The sequence below is a fragment of the Python bivittatus genome, unplaced genomic scaffold (assembly GCF_059951505.1).
Source record: "Python bivittatus isolate LINGU-HERP-01145 unplaced genomic scaffold, Pbiv_v1 ctg000060_np1212, whole genome shotgun sequence".
NCBI classification, from domain to species: Eukaryota; Metazoa; Chordata; class Lepidosauria; order Squamata; family Pythonidae; genus Python; species Python bivittatus.
This window is the reverse complement of record NW_028277044.1, coordinates 9,912,203-9,930,147: the sequence shown is the minus strand read 5'-3', so window position 1 is coordinate 9,930,147 and position 17,945 is coordinate 9,912,203. Positions and strand designations below refer to the sequence as shown.

General features: G+C 38.9%; 1 protein-coding gene across 1 annotated transcript in view; it reads left to right on the top strand.

The window, feature by feature from the left end:
- The window catches only part of ITGBL1 (integrin subunit beta like 1), a 187,214-nt gene that overhangs the window by 84,241 nt on the left and 85,028 nt on the right, over positions 1–17,945 (top strand). The window contains exons 4-7 of the mRNA XM_088136485.1: positions 910–1,032; positions 9,641–9,781; positions 15,023–15,163; positions 17,784–17,930. Coding sequence (XP_087992611.1) covers positions 910–1,032; positions 9,641–9,781; positions 15,023–15,163; positions 17,784–17,930 — 552 coding nt within the window. The remainder of the gene's footprint in view (positions 1–909; positions 1,033–9,640; positions 9,782–15,022; positions 15,164–17,783; positions 17,931–17,945) is intronic.

Here is a 17,945-nt window from a genome sequence, read left to right as displayed (position 1 = left end):
CTTAGCCTCTTCAAACCTATTGAAGCAGTAAGGGTGTACTTAGTTTTTCACACATGGCTTCTCCATTTTGCCTTTCTTTTTGTAAAATAAATGATGACATGGTGTAATAGGTCATGTGTTGTTGTTCATCTGAGGTTGTATTTACCTACTTTTGAGAACTGCTAAGGACCAGATGATTTTTATTATGTCCTGATATGTAAGACCATAGAACTCAAAGAGGGTGTACTTTCTTTTTCATGATTGTATCTAGTGTGAAAAATATAACATTTAATGGATATTAGTAAAAAAGGAACTGAAAGACTCTCATGGTCTTCTGTAGGCATTAAAAACTTGGCTTGTCCCCCAGGCACTAGGCGAGGAAGTTAAGTGCCCCCATGGGTGGGGGGTGGGTGGGTGCTGATATGATTGTGTGCACTGCCCTAGGTGCGATGGATTTGCAGTTTTGTTCCTGTTTTAATTGTTGCTTTAATTTACCACCCAGAATGGGCAGCCATATAAAGGGAGAAGTAAATAAATAGAAATGTCTCATGCCACTATCAGGAGACCTTTAAAGAAATCTATGGCATAAACAGACTTGGGATTCTGTATACAGCTCTGGTTGTCAGACTCCCCCAAAGTATTTTAGAACTGGACAAGTTGAAGAAAATGTCAGTCAAAATGATCAAGGAATAGACATCAAGGAAGTAGCTCACCACACCGAGGGATCAGAATGTAGGGTGAACTAAATCAACCTTTTATCTCTGCTAGCAGGATACTTTCTATGCCTTGTTATTGACATAGATTATATAAAATTCTAAAAGAAATAAGAGAAATATAAGCCATGAAATCACACTTCCTTTTCAATGATAAACTGAAGGGTAATGATAAACTGTAATCCTGATGACAGTACTGTGTTTCTGTTGTTTACAGGAACTTGTCACTGTGGCAGATGTAAATGTGACAATTTAGAAGGAAATGGATTGATCCATGGTAAATACTGTGAGTGTGATGACAGAGAATGCATAGATGAAGAAACAGGACTGATGTGTACAGGTGAGCATATTGAGAGCTATGCTAATCACAGCAAGCATTCTTCAGATAATCATGTTCTAGCACTGAGGAAAACATTTGCAGGAAAGGGTCCTGCTCTAACTTGAGTTAGTCATCACTGAATACCACTGATTTGGCTGGGCCTTCATCACAGCTGTCTTTAGAGATAATTTGGGGCAAAGGCAATGAATTCTGTAGTTCCTAGCCATCTTTTCCTTTCAGAAAAAGGAAATAGCTTTTTTTCCTACTTTTTTTTTCTTTGCAGAATTTCTGCCACTCAGAGAAACTTTGAAATGGTAGCAGTAGTTGTGAAACCACAGGGATAAAATTTAGAAAAGTACAGCTTGTGGTATTCACAAGAATCAGGCAACATAAGGAGGGCAGTGCTTCAGTAGATCTGCATGAATGTTCACTGCTGAAGCAGTTTGAAGATTACTCTGGGGACATTAGTAGCACTTTGGACTGGAAGGCAAGGAGCTTCAGAACATGCATGGGAGCTCAGCAAATCCTATCTGCAATTTCTTAAATTAAACATAACTTTTCTCAGAATTGTACTGTGGCCATAGAGGGCAACTGCAAAATCCTGCACTTGTTTCAGGAGCTACAAAGGATACTGCTGAAGGGCCCTTTTGCCTTTGAATCGGATGCACCACACAACCCTAAAATTAGTGTCTTAGGACATTCCACTTCATATCATGAAGGGAAACAGCAGCACAGACAACCAACTGACCCAACAGCAAAGAAAGGAATATTGTGTACATACACTTTCAGCAACACCTGGATGGCATCAACATCTGCAAGATAGCGAGCATGGCGTTGTGATCCAAGCTTCAACCCTTTTGAATTTTTATGATAATGATGCATAGACAAAAGGAATGGAGCCTGGATTGCAATATTGTACCCACCAGCTTGCAGAGTTCAACCCTCTCTGCAGACACAGTTGTATACTTTACTCCAGACTGGGCACTGGGACCTAATTTGGAATAGTATATTACAGCATAAGTCTTTCCTTTCCACTTCATATCATGACAGTATAAACTCTTGGTCCCTTCCTTATAAGTTTAGCTACAGCCAAATCAGCAGAAAGCTGCAGCAGAATATGCTCCATTAGCCCAACTCAATCCTCCTATTACAAGAAATGTGACTTCACACAATCTTTAATTAAAGATACACAAGAGTCATTTGCAGGTTGGAAAGTGACCCTTGGAGGAGAGCAAGTCAGCACTGAAATGCATAACTTGCTGAAAACCTAATATTACAGTGAGCCCACTCCTTTATTTAACTGAAGTTTTAATTGAAGGTTTTATTTGTCATCAAATCTGAGAACAGATTTTTTTTTCTTTTTGAGTCATAAATGTTTACTTCTGAGATGAGGGCACTGATGGCCACAAGAAGAACAGCATCACTCTACTTCTGAGCAGGCAATTGGAAAGTTTGCCACAGTTGAAAATTGACAAGCTCATGGCTGCCAGGAAAGAAATTGTATTTCTCCCCCCTTCCACCAATGTAACCAGCAGATCTAAAATAAAACCCAGGAGTGGGTTTCCTTTATTAATATTTATGCACTTTCTGAGGAAGGCACTGACAGTGTCAATGCTGGAGAAATCAACCTGAGAACCCATGGCACAATAAATGATGTGTGGCATTAGATCAGAACCCTAAATTTAGGCAGTGTTTGCTTACAGCTCATACCATAACAGCCATCTTTGAAAGACTTTTAATTATAGAACAGAAAGTGGATAATCTTAAGAAGATCTTGCTTGGGACAATGGACAACACTAAAACCATAATATGAAGGAGACCACTAACCAAGGGGAGAAAAGAAATCATACTGCAAATATGAGGAGTTGGAGGAGAGTCACTTTTCTCCCATAAGATCAAATATGGTGGTAACTGGCAGCCCCTCCTCTTCCTGCATGCTAGAATGCTCCAATCCAATCAAGTCTATCTGCAAACTGAACTTAATCCCATCAATAAAGATTATTGGCTAGACAGAAGAAAAATAATTAAATCCCAAAGTAGCTTGTTAAGATATAATCAGCTGGCTATCAGTTTACAAACAATAGTTTGGCTTCCTAGTTGCCCATTTCAGAAATGGATTCTTCTTACTTTAGACAAAATCTTATTCCAATAATGCTGCTGCATTCAGCATTTCAGCATTCCAATAATGCTGCTGCATTCAGCATGAAAGTATTTTGGCCACCTTCTTTATTATTCCCATAAGAGTTTTTAAAGATCAGCCTTCACAGCCATTCCTCCAAGGCACAGCAATTAAGGAGCTAGCCTTGTACATGAGAGCTACTAATGTTGTAGATGGGGGACGTGGTGGCACAGCGGCTTAATGACGCTGAAAGGTGCCGGCCAGAAATGGCTGACGCTTCAGCGGTTTGAGTCCAGCCTTCGCGTTAAACAGGGTGAGCTCCTGTTTCCTCCCCAGTTCCTGTCAACCCAACAGGCCGAAAACTCACGTGAGTAGATAAATGGGTACTCTCACTCCGGTGGGAGGAAAAATGCTGGTGGTGCCTTGGAAAGGAGTCGGGAGCAGTTGCCGGTAAGCGCGAAACCACGCTCGCCCAAAAAGAGTGCGAAGCAATGGAAACCCCGCCTCCTGCGCGTGCCAGCTGGGCTCTGCTCTAGGAAGGAGGCTCTGGCAAACCACTTCCGAAACACTTGCCTTGAAAACTGCAAGGACTCGTCCAAGCAGTCACTGCAGAGTCAGTAATGACTGAGCGCAGATTAAAAAAAAAAATGTTGTAGATAAATCTTGCTCAATCCCAGTGCCTCGAACACTCAAGCATCTCCCCTACATTCTGCATGGGATACGTAGGAAGGCTGCAGAGACTGATCCACATAGTTCATACTCAACTCAAGGAGGTACATGCACAGAAAGGCTGGTGTTCATCTCAAGGACATATTCAAACTTTAGAGAAGATTCAGGAGCGGGCAAAACTTCAAATGTAAAAGAGAGTAATAAGGATAAACAGTCATTACCCTTCCCCTGCTTATAGAGCTATCCTTGACAGATGAAAACTTGGTTAATTTCCCAAAAGCTGTATGCACCACCACACTGGTATTCCTCACAGCACCTAAAGATCTTTGGAAGAGGAAGGACAGGGGTTCATAGTAGGAGATAATTCAACATTAAGTTACATGCCCCTTCTTGGACTAATAAACTCTTTATAGCTCTCTCCAGCACAGTCCTGGAGGTCTGAATACAGTCAAGCATCTGGCCACTTCGACTCAAGAGGGACAAGAGATAGCCTTCCTCCTCACAAGAGGGACACTACCAACCCCAAAGGAATTACATAATCCAATTGAAAAAAAATGCTAATTAACTCAAATCACTCTAAATTTATATCCATTTCATAGGATATAGCAGGATGGTCAACCTGTTTTAAAGATCATCAGTTTTTCAAGTATCTGTCCCATTCAATATCTTTTTCCTGCAAGAGACCTGGGCTAGATGGTTATCACATCAACCAATGTATTAGATCTCAGAGTATGACTGGGGAACATCCTAAAGATGTTTTTCATCTATGCAATTTTGATTAGCATAGAATTGGAAGCAAAATGCATCTCCCTTCCACCCTTGAAACACTTAATGGTTTGTTCCTTGCTACAGTATATCTCAGAGAGATGGACATCATTATGTTTAATATCTATACCCCTCTGCTTATAATGCAGGCAAGGACCAGAGCCTGCTGGGAGTGAATTTATAATTATATAGATCTCTGTACTGAAGCCCATCAGACAGCTTCAGTTTTAATGGGGGGGGGATTAAAATACTAGAATGGTGTTAACAACCAAGTCCTTTTTCAGAAGTTCAAGTGCTGCTTTGAGGAAGCATCATTCGAGATCCCATTACTATCAACAGCTGCTAAGGTTTCATGATGGAACTTGTTAGCCAGACTAGCCAAACTGAACCCTTCCTGATTACAGAATTGTAATAATGGAATACATATTTGATGGAATGATAAGAGTGCAACAGCTACTACTGGATGCTTAAAAACTTTACCTACTATGGAAATCCACACTTATTTAATCGCCACTGAGTGTCTTGTAGAATGTATACAGCTGTTTGAATAGCTAATTATTTGAATGAAGTCTGATCTGCATGCAGAAAAAAAATAAAAGAAATGGTCTAACTCAGGCTGTAAACCAAGTATGTGGCTTGATTGTGAAAGTATGCAGATGAAAAAGGTATTTAGGGAGCTATATCAGCAGCCTACAGTGGCTTTCCTTAACACCAAACAATCTTACAAATCTCTGATAAAGAAGAAGAAAGCCAAAGTCATCAGGAAAATCTGCAGATACTGATTCAGTCTCAGAGATTGTCAAGTCTCATTTTGCTGGCCCCTAACAGCTTTGGGACAGCCAGTCTGGTGTAGTGGTTAAGGCATCAGACTAGAAACTGGGAGACTATGAGTTCTAATCCCCATTTAGGCATGAAGCCAGCTGGGTGACCTTGGGCCAGTCACTCTCTCTCAGTCCTAGGAAGGAGGCAATGGCAAACTGCTTCTGAAATCTTGCCAAGAAAACTGCAGAGACTAGTCAAAGCCATTGCCAGGAGTCAACACTAACTTGAAGGCACTCTCTTTCTCTTTCTCTCTCTCTTAAAGATACACAGGGATCTTTACTTGTGTGAAAGATGTTTTACTGTAATACTTGGACCAAACAAGAAATGAATACAATAATACTGACTTGAAGGCACACACACATTCACAAAAAGGATTGGGCCTTCATCATGCACCCTCAAACCTGGTCAATCAAGAACCTATAGTAGTATGAGAGGCTCATTATAAAGTCCTATATGCATACCTGGAACATACATCTCACAGCTCCCTAACAGGGCTAGCCAAACTGGAAACAAAGCCCCCAGTTTTGTTGTTAGAAAGAGTAATACTGATAAGATTTCTGAAGACAGACAAAGCTCCAGGCACTGACCAAGTTCTACCAGAAGCAATAAAACTGAATCCTAACTGTGGGCACTAAATGATTTCCTTCTTTACATTTATCAACCAGACTGGCCTCACAGCAAAGGATTGAGTGGTGGCAATTATTGTATCCATATTAAAGAAGGACAACAAATAAGATCCCGCTGTCTATAGACGAATTAGCGTATGGAGCATGATCAGTAAACTATAAGCCAAGCATCTAAATACTAAACTTCAAGACTGGATTGAGACTAAGCAGATTATTAGAGACAAACCAGCTAGTTTTAGGAAGACAACCCTTGATCATATTCTTGTTCTCTGTCATCTTATCCAGAAGCAGATACAAAACCAAAAATCTCCCTTATAGGTGGTACATCTGGATTTCAAGTTTGCCTTTGATTATGTTGCTAGAAGCACTTTGTGAAAAAAAACTCTGCAGCACATCAATTGATAAGCAGTTCCTTTTTTTGCTCCAAAACTTGTACTCAAACTAATGCTTCTCTCGCACAGAATAACCATGCAGAAAGGGGCCCATCAAGGCTTTTTATTCAATTTATTATATATTAACTCAATGGCATTAAGTCATAACCCTGATTTCTATGTTCCCAGGAGACCCATTCTTTTGTATGCAGCTGCTGATGCTATTGTACCCCAAACTCTGATTGGGATCAGAAGAGCAATGAAATCTGTCATCCACTATAGCAAGCAAAACAGGCTCATGCTCAATTATCATAAATCTAAAATAATGGCTGGCAAAAATGCTTAACAGAAAACCTAGATTATTGAGGACAATGAGAATGAGCAGGTTCACACCTTCAAATACCTAAGAATAGTTTTTGATACCAAAGGATCAAGGAAAGCAGAAGATGGCTAGACCTCTGACTGCAAGTTAATCTTCTGCAGCCATTAAGCACTTCTTTTTCACCAAGCGTGGAGGGGTAGTTTCTGCTGCTCTTAAACTTTTTATAGCCAAAGCATTAATCAAGGTCTTATAAGGAGCATGGCTGGGAACCTGTGTCACAAAGAATACTAAAGAAAATATGCAAACACAATTTCTGAGAGCCAATCTTGCACCCCAAGATGTGTAACCAACACCATCAGACTTGAGGCAGGGATGCCTAAACTAGAGGTTATGGCCTGGAGACTGATCATCAGTTACTGGCTAAAGATCCACGTCTTCCTCAATGGCACGCTACTTCTTGTACTGCAAGAGGAAGTACAAGAACTACCCCATTCTTCAGGTTAGGGTGATGCTATAGAGTCCATTAGCATGTTATGAGCTGGTGCTGGCCCTTTGAAGTAGCTAGGTCAGGAAACAGACACCACAAGGATTCCAGGAATGTTACTTATTGTCATAAAGTATAATAACAGAATCTTGAAAGCTTGTCAGAGTTTCCCTCTGCCTTATCTTATACCAAACAGAATCAAGATGGGGCTGTTTTGAGTTTCTTTCCCATGCTTTCCACTTTACCAAGACTGAGTTGCCATTTCATGTCCCTTCACAGTTACTCCCCTCCAGGGTCATCTTTACATTCCTCTACTGCTGGGTTCCTTCTTACACTGGGCTACAGAAAGGCCAGATGTGTACTCCTTCAAAGACATAGAGTACCAACTGGAGATTAATGGGATCCCACCTAACAGTACAACCTGGCTTTTAAGGGAACCTTGGGGGCTGGTCAAATATTTACTGTAACATTTCTTGCCTTTTCCAGACTGATGAAAGATCTCTTTCAGGCATGGCATACTGTGTTACCTTCAGTGCTCTTACTGGGCAGATACTCTGAAATCCCTTTATCTGAACAAGCTTGTCTTTGGGTTTCAGAAGATATGGAAATTGTTGCTCATGAATTGCTGTATTACAGGTTCTACAGGGACATTTGGCATGTGCTTATTTCACCTCTTCTGCATCAATATCCAAAATGAACAGACTCTGATTGTATCAGGCGTATCCCTTCTGATTCTAACACTAGCAGGACCAGTATTGTGACTATATTCTGGGTTGCTGCTGTTAAAACACACCATCAAATACCATCTCCCTGATTATAACATTTTCATTATAATATTTTAATGCTTTTATTTTATCTTCATTTTTGATTACATACTTTCTTTCTGGATCACTGAAATAATAATAATAATAATAAGGTTGCAGCAAAGTGTTTTATCTGCTCCTTTCTGCCATCATTCTTTCTGTCCCTGTAGGCCATCAGAAAACTGTCCAATATATCATTTGGCACAAAAGAGCTCCAGCAAGAGTTGTGTTTTGGCAGAACAGAGTGACAAATGACAGCAGTTGTTACGTTTATATTGATAGAGTGCATAATGTAAAGTCGTTTCAGATTTTCTCATTTCCAGGTGTTAAACTGGAAATAAGTAATTAACCTGTTAAATTTGTGGGCCCAGACTCATATGCAGGGCATACATATGAATACAGAAATAACTTCCCTTAACCCAATGAGTAGATGGAACTTATACAAGGTGGCAGCACCAATCGGACTTTGGTGCGGATCTCAAAAACCAAAGCAGGACCGGACTTGATTAGTATTTAGAAAGGAGACCATCACAAACATCAGCGCTATAGTCTAGATTGAGAAGTCCCCAAAAAATGCCTGGAAGAAGCAGTGGCAAACTACTACATTGTTGTAGTCCATCAAATTACCAAGAATTGAGCTCGATTCAAAAGAGATTTTACATATAGGACTGCAGTCCTTCCCTATCATTACTCTGGCATCTCTCTCCCTATAGTTCCATCAATATAGGAATGGTTCTAATCTCAACTATAATTGATGTCCATAAATATTTTATGATTATAATAAAATGAAAATTTAAAAATCCATATATTCATATGCAAGGCTAGACATGTTTAAAGGATTCTGATCGTTTAAAAGTAAAATGCAATGCTCAGTCTAGGCTAGAATAATTCCCAATATGGAGGGACTTGGTGGCAAAATGGACACAGCATAGACAGTAGTCAAAGGGGGAAAATGAAGACTATATAAGGAAAAGCTGAAATGTTCCAAAACCTGCAAAGTTGTAATTTGCTAAAGAAGGGCCAAAATTTGTCTCATCTGAACAGAGCTGCTGCTCCTTACTGTAGAGTGAAATGAAAATAAGAAAGCAAAAGAAGACTGTATGCTATGTGTTTATTAAACACATTGGGTTAGACCTGGGGCCAGCAATGGAATCTTTAGTAATTGTCAAAATTACATTGTTGTAAAGGAAGACATACGTGTGCCTTAATGACATTAAAAAAGAAAAAGAAAAGTAAGTTCAAACATGGCAACATCTTGATATTGGTTCATTTAATGACATTTGTGAAGATCTGTAATATGCCCATCTAGCCAGTTAAAGTCATGTGAATCAAAAAAGCTGACACTTATTTCATCTTTCAGAACAAGATGTGACACATTCATAGATTCATATAAATAAACAGGTCCTCCAGAAGGCCAGACAATGGCAACACGTTTCTGAGTATGAGCAGCTCTTCTGTTGGTGGGTTTTTACAGAAATTATGGTAACAGGTATCCAACTAACTCCTGTTAGACAAATTTCCATGATAACTTTTAGGATAACTTTATATAAACCATCTAGGCTTAAAATTTTAAGTTTTAAAAAGGAACTGAATAGTGTATGTTTCTGAAAGGAAAATCTTCACTGTCAACATTTTGTTTTGGATTAAGGCCATGGGATGTGTTACTGTGGAAACTGTTACTGTGAGGCTGGTTGGCATGGCGATAAATGTGAACTCCAATGTGACATCACCCCCTGGGAGATCAAGAAGAGGTGTACCTCTCCAGATGGCAAAATCTGCAGCAACAGAGGTGTGTCATTCCCCTTGGTTATGGGCTAAGTGCACTTTTTCAACAAACCTTTGGCACTCTTCCAAAATTACAGGGCATAGGGAAAACTCAATTGATTTGTTATTAGAAAAAGAGTGGCAGATATTGCTAACTATGAGCCAATGCCAGTTTGTTCTATTTTATTTACCATCCAGTGTATTAACATAGTGAAATGTGGAGAGCCATCATCTGTGGCACCATGGAGAAATGCTGGGCGATGTAGCTGAACAACTCTTAAAGCCCCCTAAGTTCCTCACCTGTGATTTATGAGGAATGTATGCTGTAGGTATGCACACGCACCCATACAGATACATATTGCCCGTTATAATGTTTATACATAAGACCTTAATATTATGGGAAGGGCACTAGCTTATGGAAGGAAGGCTGCTGAAAAATTACAAAATGGGAGTCAGCCAAAGCCTGTCATTTATTCAGGCACTGTGAAATCAATGCATACGGAACAGCAGTGGATGAGGATAATTCACACCTTGGCTTCTTCTGTTTCCATGCTGTTTCTTATGCTTTCACAAAACAGCAGAAGCAGATGTCAATGCAAAGATGAAATACATCCCGATAGGTCCTTTTTCAATCATGGAATGGAACAGAGGCCAGCAATAAAGAGAATCTAGGCAAGATGAACATTCCGAAGGAGGTGCTAAGCAAAGAAACGAGAATATAGGAGGCTCCACTTTTCCTAGATGATTCTGTATTTTCACTGAAATCAATTGTCCTGGATGCAGCATTGTTCCTAGGGTGTGTGACATGGCATTATGGCCACGCACGTCTTTGGCTTTCTCCTACCTCTACCCTCTATATTGCATCATTTTATTTTGTGCATAAAATTAGATCTATATAATACAATGTCTCTATCAGTGAGATTTATAAGACTCTTCTCTGCTGAGTACAGTGTCAAATGATGTTCTTTCTACTTAGGGAAGCGTTGATTGTTTGCTGAATTTACAGTGTGAGTGTATATGTGCTTGCATAGACACATGAATTTTTGCTGTCAAGTTCGTAATTTGATGCTGTTGTTAAACGTATATTTTGGGTTGGATACAAACTTAGCAATATTTAAAACAGACTTCTTGAAATCAATAGGGCTTATGTTAGTCATGACTAGCCTGTTCTATTCATTCTGATAAGTCTGCTCTAAACACAGCTAAGTCTAGATCCCATCCAGTTTTTTAAAAATGTATTTTATTAAGTTTTATTAAAGAGAACTGACGGCCTATGTGAGATTTTAACATACTCAGTGGAGACATTGCCTTTTATTTTTGATAGTTCACTGTCTTGGCTGCCATAATGAAAAACAGTACCCAGGATTGCTGATTCCATAACAGACCCAACTCAGAAGAAATTACAAGCAACACTCCATTATGAGATAGTTAGCACTCATCATCTTTAAAATAAAATAAAAATAAATAAAAAATAAAATTGTGTCTAAATCCTCTGTATGTGCATGTTAATTTCCACCACTAATTTATCATTTCATTTTGACATGAATAATTTTAGTTTGATAGGAAGAAAAAAGATTCATATATAGATTTACTGTATATTCATATACTATAAGAACGTTTGCTTTCATCAGGAAATATTTAAAATATCAACTGTTGTTCCTCTGGCTATAGTCCAGACCTATTAGATTAAAACAAAAGTGCAAATCTCAAAATTCATCTCTTTACTACATCTCTATTGATAAAAATCTGCCAAATGAGGAGTATCTAATTATGTCAAGAGCATTTATAAAACCCTCTTATCTTAATCATACAGCAATTGAAAGCTGGCTAAAATATTGAAATATTATATACATATACATATCCATATATATATTTATATATCCCTAGAAACAATGCACAAATAATTGCTTATCAGATTAGATCTTTAGCTCATCAAATAACAAATGATACCAACAGAAAGTTTAGACTGGACTGTAATATAATTCTGTAGATGAATTATTTGTCTATTTATTGACATGGAACTTTATGATTGATGGAAATGTCATGATTTCATTGAAGGCAATCCTTTAAAAATTACATGATTTAAAAAAAAAATTATAGTTAACCACGAGTTCAGAAAGTGTACCAGAAGAGAGGAATATCATTGTATAAAAATACCCAAATAATCAAATGTTTAAGGGACATTGTATGGACTGACTCCCAGATAATTATGGCAGGTCAATGATTCCATTGTTCCCATATTCCCTGCTCCCATATTTACATTTTGGATGGCATTAGCTTGCACCTCATTCACATGGCGGCATTAGTGAGTTCTTCCATATGGGTGGTAGTGGATTCTTTGACGAGTGTAGACATGGTCTGGGTGAAGAGTTACAGTGAGAAACCGAGACAGAGCTATCCCACAATAAAGGCAATCTCAGTAATCTGGCAACAACTGCAAATGATGTCTTGGTGAATGAAAAAGGCATGAGCCAAAAATATGGGGAACAGCCTACTAGTGTAATTTTGCTATTTGATTAGGAAATCTCTTGCTTAGTGAACAATTAAGTTTTGGGAGCTTGCCATGTCTGTTATGTATGGTTTTCCTAGTTACCCTGGAAACAATTTTTGCACCAAACTAGGAAAGGGATTGTTTAAAACCTTCTCTTAAACATTTTTGTCAAAAGTAATTTGTCCTGAAACTTATCATAGCTGAGCAGCCCTAAACCTAACTAAACTAAACCTAACAGAAATTTTATAAATCTGATTTACAGATTTCAAAAATTACATATAAACTAGATTTTTTTTTCAAAGAAAAACCCTATTTTTTTTAAAGTATATCAAGTTCTAAAGCAAATCAATAAAGGAAGTTTAAATTGATAAAGGGGAATTTACCAGGAAATTAGTTTATAATAGGGCTATATCCATATAAAAGGCTTATATGGGTAATTACATATAGATCCAATCTCAGCTCCACACTTAAATAAGCATCAGCCAAACAGAGCAGATGTTAAAAAAGGCAACAAGAACAATCAGAGAACTGGCAAGAAAGATCTACAAGAAGAGATGGAGGGAAATAGGTAGAAGACGGCTCAAATGGGAGAGAGTACTCATGAAATACCTGAAGTGGCATCACAGAGATGTTTGACCTATTTTCTATTATCCCAAATGCATAATATATAAATAACATGGTCTTAATAAAACAGATTCCAAGTAAATGTAAAGAAAAACCTATGGTGATTTAGGGAAGTGATAGTCTTCCCTTCAGTAGATGTCTTCAAGCAGAGACTAGATAGACATTTGTCAAAGATCCTTTAATTTGGATTTCTGCAGGGGATTGGACTCAATAATCTCAAAATTTCCTCCTAATTCCATTCTGGAAATGAATATTGAAAATTAATTTGGCATTTGAAAATTAATTTTCAGGATGTTTCTTGACATCATTCTGAAATTACGTACACACACGTGCGTGCGAGCCAGCATAGCATAGCGGTTAAGGTGTTGGACTGGGAGTGGGGGAACCCATATTCTAGTCTACCCTCAGCCATGGAAATTCAGTGAGAGACTTTGAGTTATTCACTGTCTCTTGGCCCAACCAACCTCACAGCTGGTGTAGGGGAACACCAGAGGAAGAAGTGCTGCCTTGACCTCCTGAATGAAAGCTATGAATACAAACATTATTGACAATTTATATCTGATCGATTTGTCAGATATAAATTGATCTAAACTTCCCTTGTTTTCCTGCAGTTAGTATTAATTAAATATGCATCTCAGATCTTGGGTTTCTAGATAGGGATTTTATACTCATACGTTGTATTGTTTGAGTGGTACAAGGCTATTTTAGCCATTTTTGAATGTTTCATGTTGATCAGAAAGAAAGTATATTCTAACTTGCATGTTTGATGATTAAAAAGTGCAGCAGTGCAGAAAATAAGATGCCTCTGAACTCCCAATCTTTCTTGGTGACATGGAACTGGCTAGGACTGGGAGGAAGCATAGAATACAACCTCCAGCTATTCCCCAACTTCATTGATCCAAAGAAGTTAAACTCACTGTAAGTTTAGGGTATTACAGAAAACTGTAACAGAAGCTTGCACTTGGCAACATTTTGTGTAACAGGCTTGGAGCTATTTTTTCTTTGATAATGGCAGGAATAGAAAGACATGCTGTTTGAGGAGCAGACGGGAGGGATGGTAGTGGCTCTGACTCAAATGTGCACACACAAAACTCGGTAGGGCTGTTTGCACAACATAGCAAGCCATGCTGCTTAGGTATAAGCAAATACGCTTGTCCAATTGCTCCTCTCTTTGAGCTGCACAGCCTGGACACAGTAGCCCCCAGCTTGTTTAATGGCCTATCACACTCTGCGAATACAATATTCCAGGAACTTCCAGCAGGAACAAACCAGGGAGCATCACCTTGATTTGTTTTAAAGTTTGCTTATGGAGACCATCGCAGCAGAAGACCCTAGCACGCTGCATTTGCTCAGCCTGGTGAATCACAAACAAGCTACCTACAGTAGTTACCAAGCCATGCCACACAAAGGGTGGAATGTCTGGGTGTGGATGTTTGTTAATACCAAGCAAGCCTGGCCTACTGTGTCCAGTGAATGTTATCTGGGTGTGCACCTAGTCCTAGAGGTCTTTGGTGAAAGATCCCAGAGAGCTGAAACTGGTGGTTTTCAAAAGTAGTCAAAGAACTTGTGATACCCAGGATGAGTGAAAATATAAACTCAGAAATGCAAACCCACCCACATCTACATATTATACACACAGAGATCATCAAGACTGAAATATTGGTATCTGATGCAAATGCTGACTTCCTCTAGTCAACATGTTCAGGAATGCAAAATTTCCACTTGAGACAGCCATTTCAAATGCAGCTGTTAAGTCAACAGTTATATATGATCAGAATACTAGTTCTCAAGATTGTGTGGACTGATTTTTTTGGGTTCTCAGAATACATTTAACATCTAGTGGCCAAATGCTGATTTTTCTGGAGTTCTGATTTTTTCAATGTTTGGAGTATATGGACTAAAACCCAAATAATTTGGTTTAAAGCCTTTCTGTCTTAAAAAATAATATGCAGAAGGATGAAAAAAAAAAAAGCATCTGTCCCTTCCTTGTAGTATTGCATCCCAAAAACACCCCTGTGGCCTATCCAGGACCTATTTTCATGGCATCTGGCTGTAAAATTATTGCCCAGCCCTGTCATATTTCATTTAAATACAGAACTGAGTTGTTGATTTTCCTTTGATTTTGTTCAGTATCAACTTTTCCTATTGTAGGAACCTGTGTGTGTGGAGAATGCATATGTCATGATGTTGACCCGACTGGAGATTGGGGAGATATTCATGGAGACACTTGTGAATGTGATGAACGAAACTGCAAAGCAGTCTATGATCGATACTCAGATGATTTCTGTACAGGTACAGGAAATAATTCAAGGATTTAATGTGATCTGCATGAACTCAGGGAAAGATTTAATATGCCTTGTAATGGAGCCAAAATGATGGCGCACGTACAGTGATGTCATCCCATTAATGTCACAATTATAAACTTGTGTCCTGACTTCAGATACAAGTACATAAGTCATGGGATTTGCATGATGACATCATCACACATCCTGTCATTTCTTGCCTTTGTCCCTCCCTTGTGGAGGGAGAAGGTGACCTCTCTCCACAAGTTTTCCAGAAAATGATCTGTATTTTGCCATATGAATAGATATGAGTGGTCAGACTAAAGTAATAAAGTTAATACCATCTAGTAGTTACAGCTTTAAAGCCAAACAGCATATGCAGATATAGTTGGGGTGTTTAATACAAAATCCAAAAGTATGGAGTCTAGTATCTTGCAACTTTTCCTCTGTTATGTCCAGATAGTGAACAAACATTCATTTATTTTATTTCCCACCTTTATTTTGTACAACTCAAGGTGGCATACTCCTGTTTTCCCCACAAGAACCCTGCCAGATGGGATGAGGCAGGAGAGAGTGACTGGCCCAGAGTCACTCAGCCAATTGCCCGGGGAAGGATTAAAACTCACAGGTGCTCAGTTTCTAGTCCAGCACCTCCACCTATACCAAACTGGCTCGCTTAACATCTAGTGCTTCTCAGTTACAGTGTGATGGAGCAAACAGGGGCCTAGAGAGGTGCCTTGCAACAGGCACGGACATTCTTAAGACTCCCTATGCATTGCTTTCATGTCAGCCGACTAGCAATGAAGCAACTGAGGAAACAGAAGGAGGCAGGTAATGAGACCGTTCTGGCTTAAAACAAATGGAATCACTGCCTGTCAGGTGAAAAGTTTTCATAAATTTTGAATAAAAAATATAAAGGGGAAATAAAGTCTGCAAAAATGTATTCAAATTAACCAACTGGAAATTACAATAAGCCAGCTTGTAAATAGAAGTGTCTGTCTGGAACTAAATGAAACACTTGGGGTTAATTTCAAGACTTTATTCCCAAGGTCTGGAAACCCTATTGTTCAATTTTACCTTGTGGAGAAAGAGTTTCCATTGGAGATTCCCATATTCTCAATATTTCATTTCGCTCCAAACTGCTGAGTGTTGTCTTCCTCAGAATAGATTTAAATAACGGATATTATTAAATAGCCCTTACCAATATCTCCAGCTGGAAAGAAATAATCCTCCTTCTAATAACCTCCCTCCCTCATAGATTTTAAGGATTAGAGAAAATAAGAAAGAGAGGGGGGATATGATGTTGTTTCCTGTGCCCCAATTCTCTGTGAAGCAAAGTTATGTAAAATTCTACCATTCCATACACATGATAGGAATGTGATAGGTGAGTCATTTATTTTATTTTATTTTATTTTATTTTATTTTATTTTATTTTATTTTATTTTATTTTATGACACACATAAATATACATATACGTATACATATGCTGCATGCATGCGTGTAGTTTTTTTCCATCATGAAACTCAAGCAGAGCACACAAATGTCCCAGGAAGCCTTCTAGGCAATTTCTAGGTTAGAATGATACAAAACGATGCCCTCTATATGCTTTAGAACATCACCCGCCCCCCCACCAGTGCAGGTAGCAGGATGGAGAGGGTTTTTCAAACTGTACTTCAAGGAACTCTAAGAAAAACTCTTCCTAAGACAAGAATTTGATGGGGTTCCATAAGAGATTAAGGACAAAAAAGAAAAAAAAAAGTTCATCTGAATGCAGCCAGTTTTCTATCACTAGAGCTTTGCCTCTTAATCAGGGATCCAGTTTGTTCCCCCCTTTTTTAAACTAACAGGTTCTGTGGCCTAAAAAAGTTTGAAAACCCCTGATCTAGAAGACACCAAATTGCTTCCTTCTTATCTACCCCAGACTTGGCTAGTTCTCCAGACTGTGTCATTGTAACTATAGGAGAGCATACCTCATAGGTAACAGCCATGTTTGTTTATTAGCTCTTAAATTCCCATAACTTAAACAGGAAGACAGAACCTTTTTACCTGGCTTGCTGGACGTCTAATGTAGGCAGTTATGGAGTTCTTGGTGCTCTCTGAGCTTGGTTGTTTGCTTGCAGAGGACCAGGAACTCCACAGTTCAACCCTGAGCTACAGATATTCTCTTCAGTTGGATAGGGAGTCATTCACATGAGAAACACTTAAAATGTTATCTCAGATCTTCAGTCTGGTATATGGGAACTGTGGCAGACTTCTGGTTGCCATCCTACTGCTGTACCACAGTTTGCTCTAAGATGAGGAAGGACTAAAGAAATTAAATAAGTGCTAGAGACAGGGATGTTTGAGAAGCTGGGCTTTGTGTAAAGAAATGGGAATATATAAATGTGCTCTCAAAGTTCCCTTGGTCCAGGAGCCAGAAAAAATATAAAAGGCCTTTGAAGAAAGTTACAAGTATGATATGATGTCCACCGAAAAGGGACAAACAAAATATGAAAACATGAACAGTAGCAAGCAGGTCGGTAGTGTTAATTTCACTGACTCAAGGAACATTTAAGCAGGAGGTCAGAGATTTTAGAGGACTACTGTGTGTGGAGATGGAGGTGAAATATGTATTTTGTTTTGCTGTTAAGGTCATGGCCAGTGTAACTGTGGACGATGTGACTGTAAAACAGGATGGACAGGAAAGAAGTGTGAACATCCAGTTTCTTGCCCCATCTCACCTGAAGAGAGTATTAGGAAATGTCAAGGAGATTCACATCTTCCATGTTCTGGCAGAGGTAGGTTATTCTGAT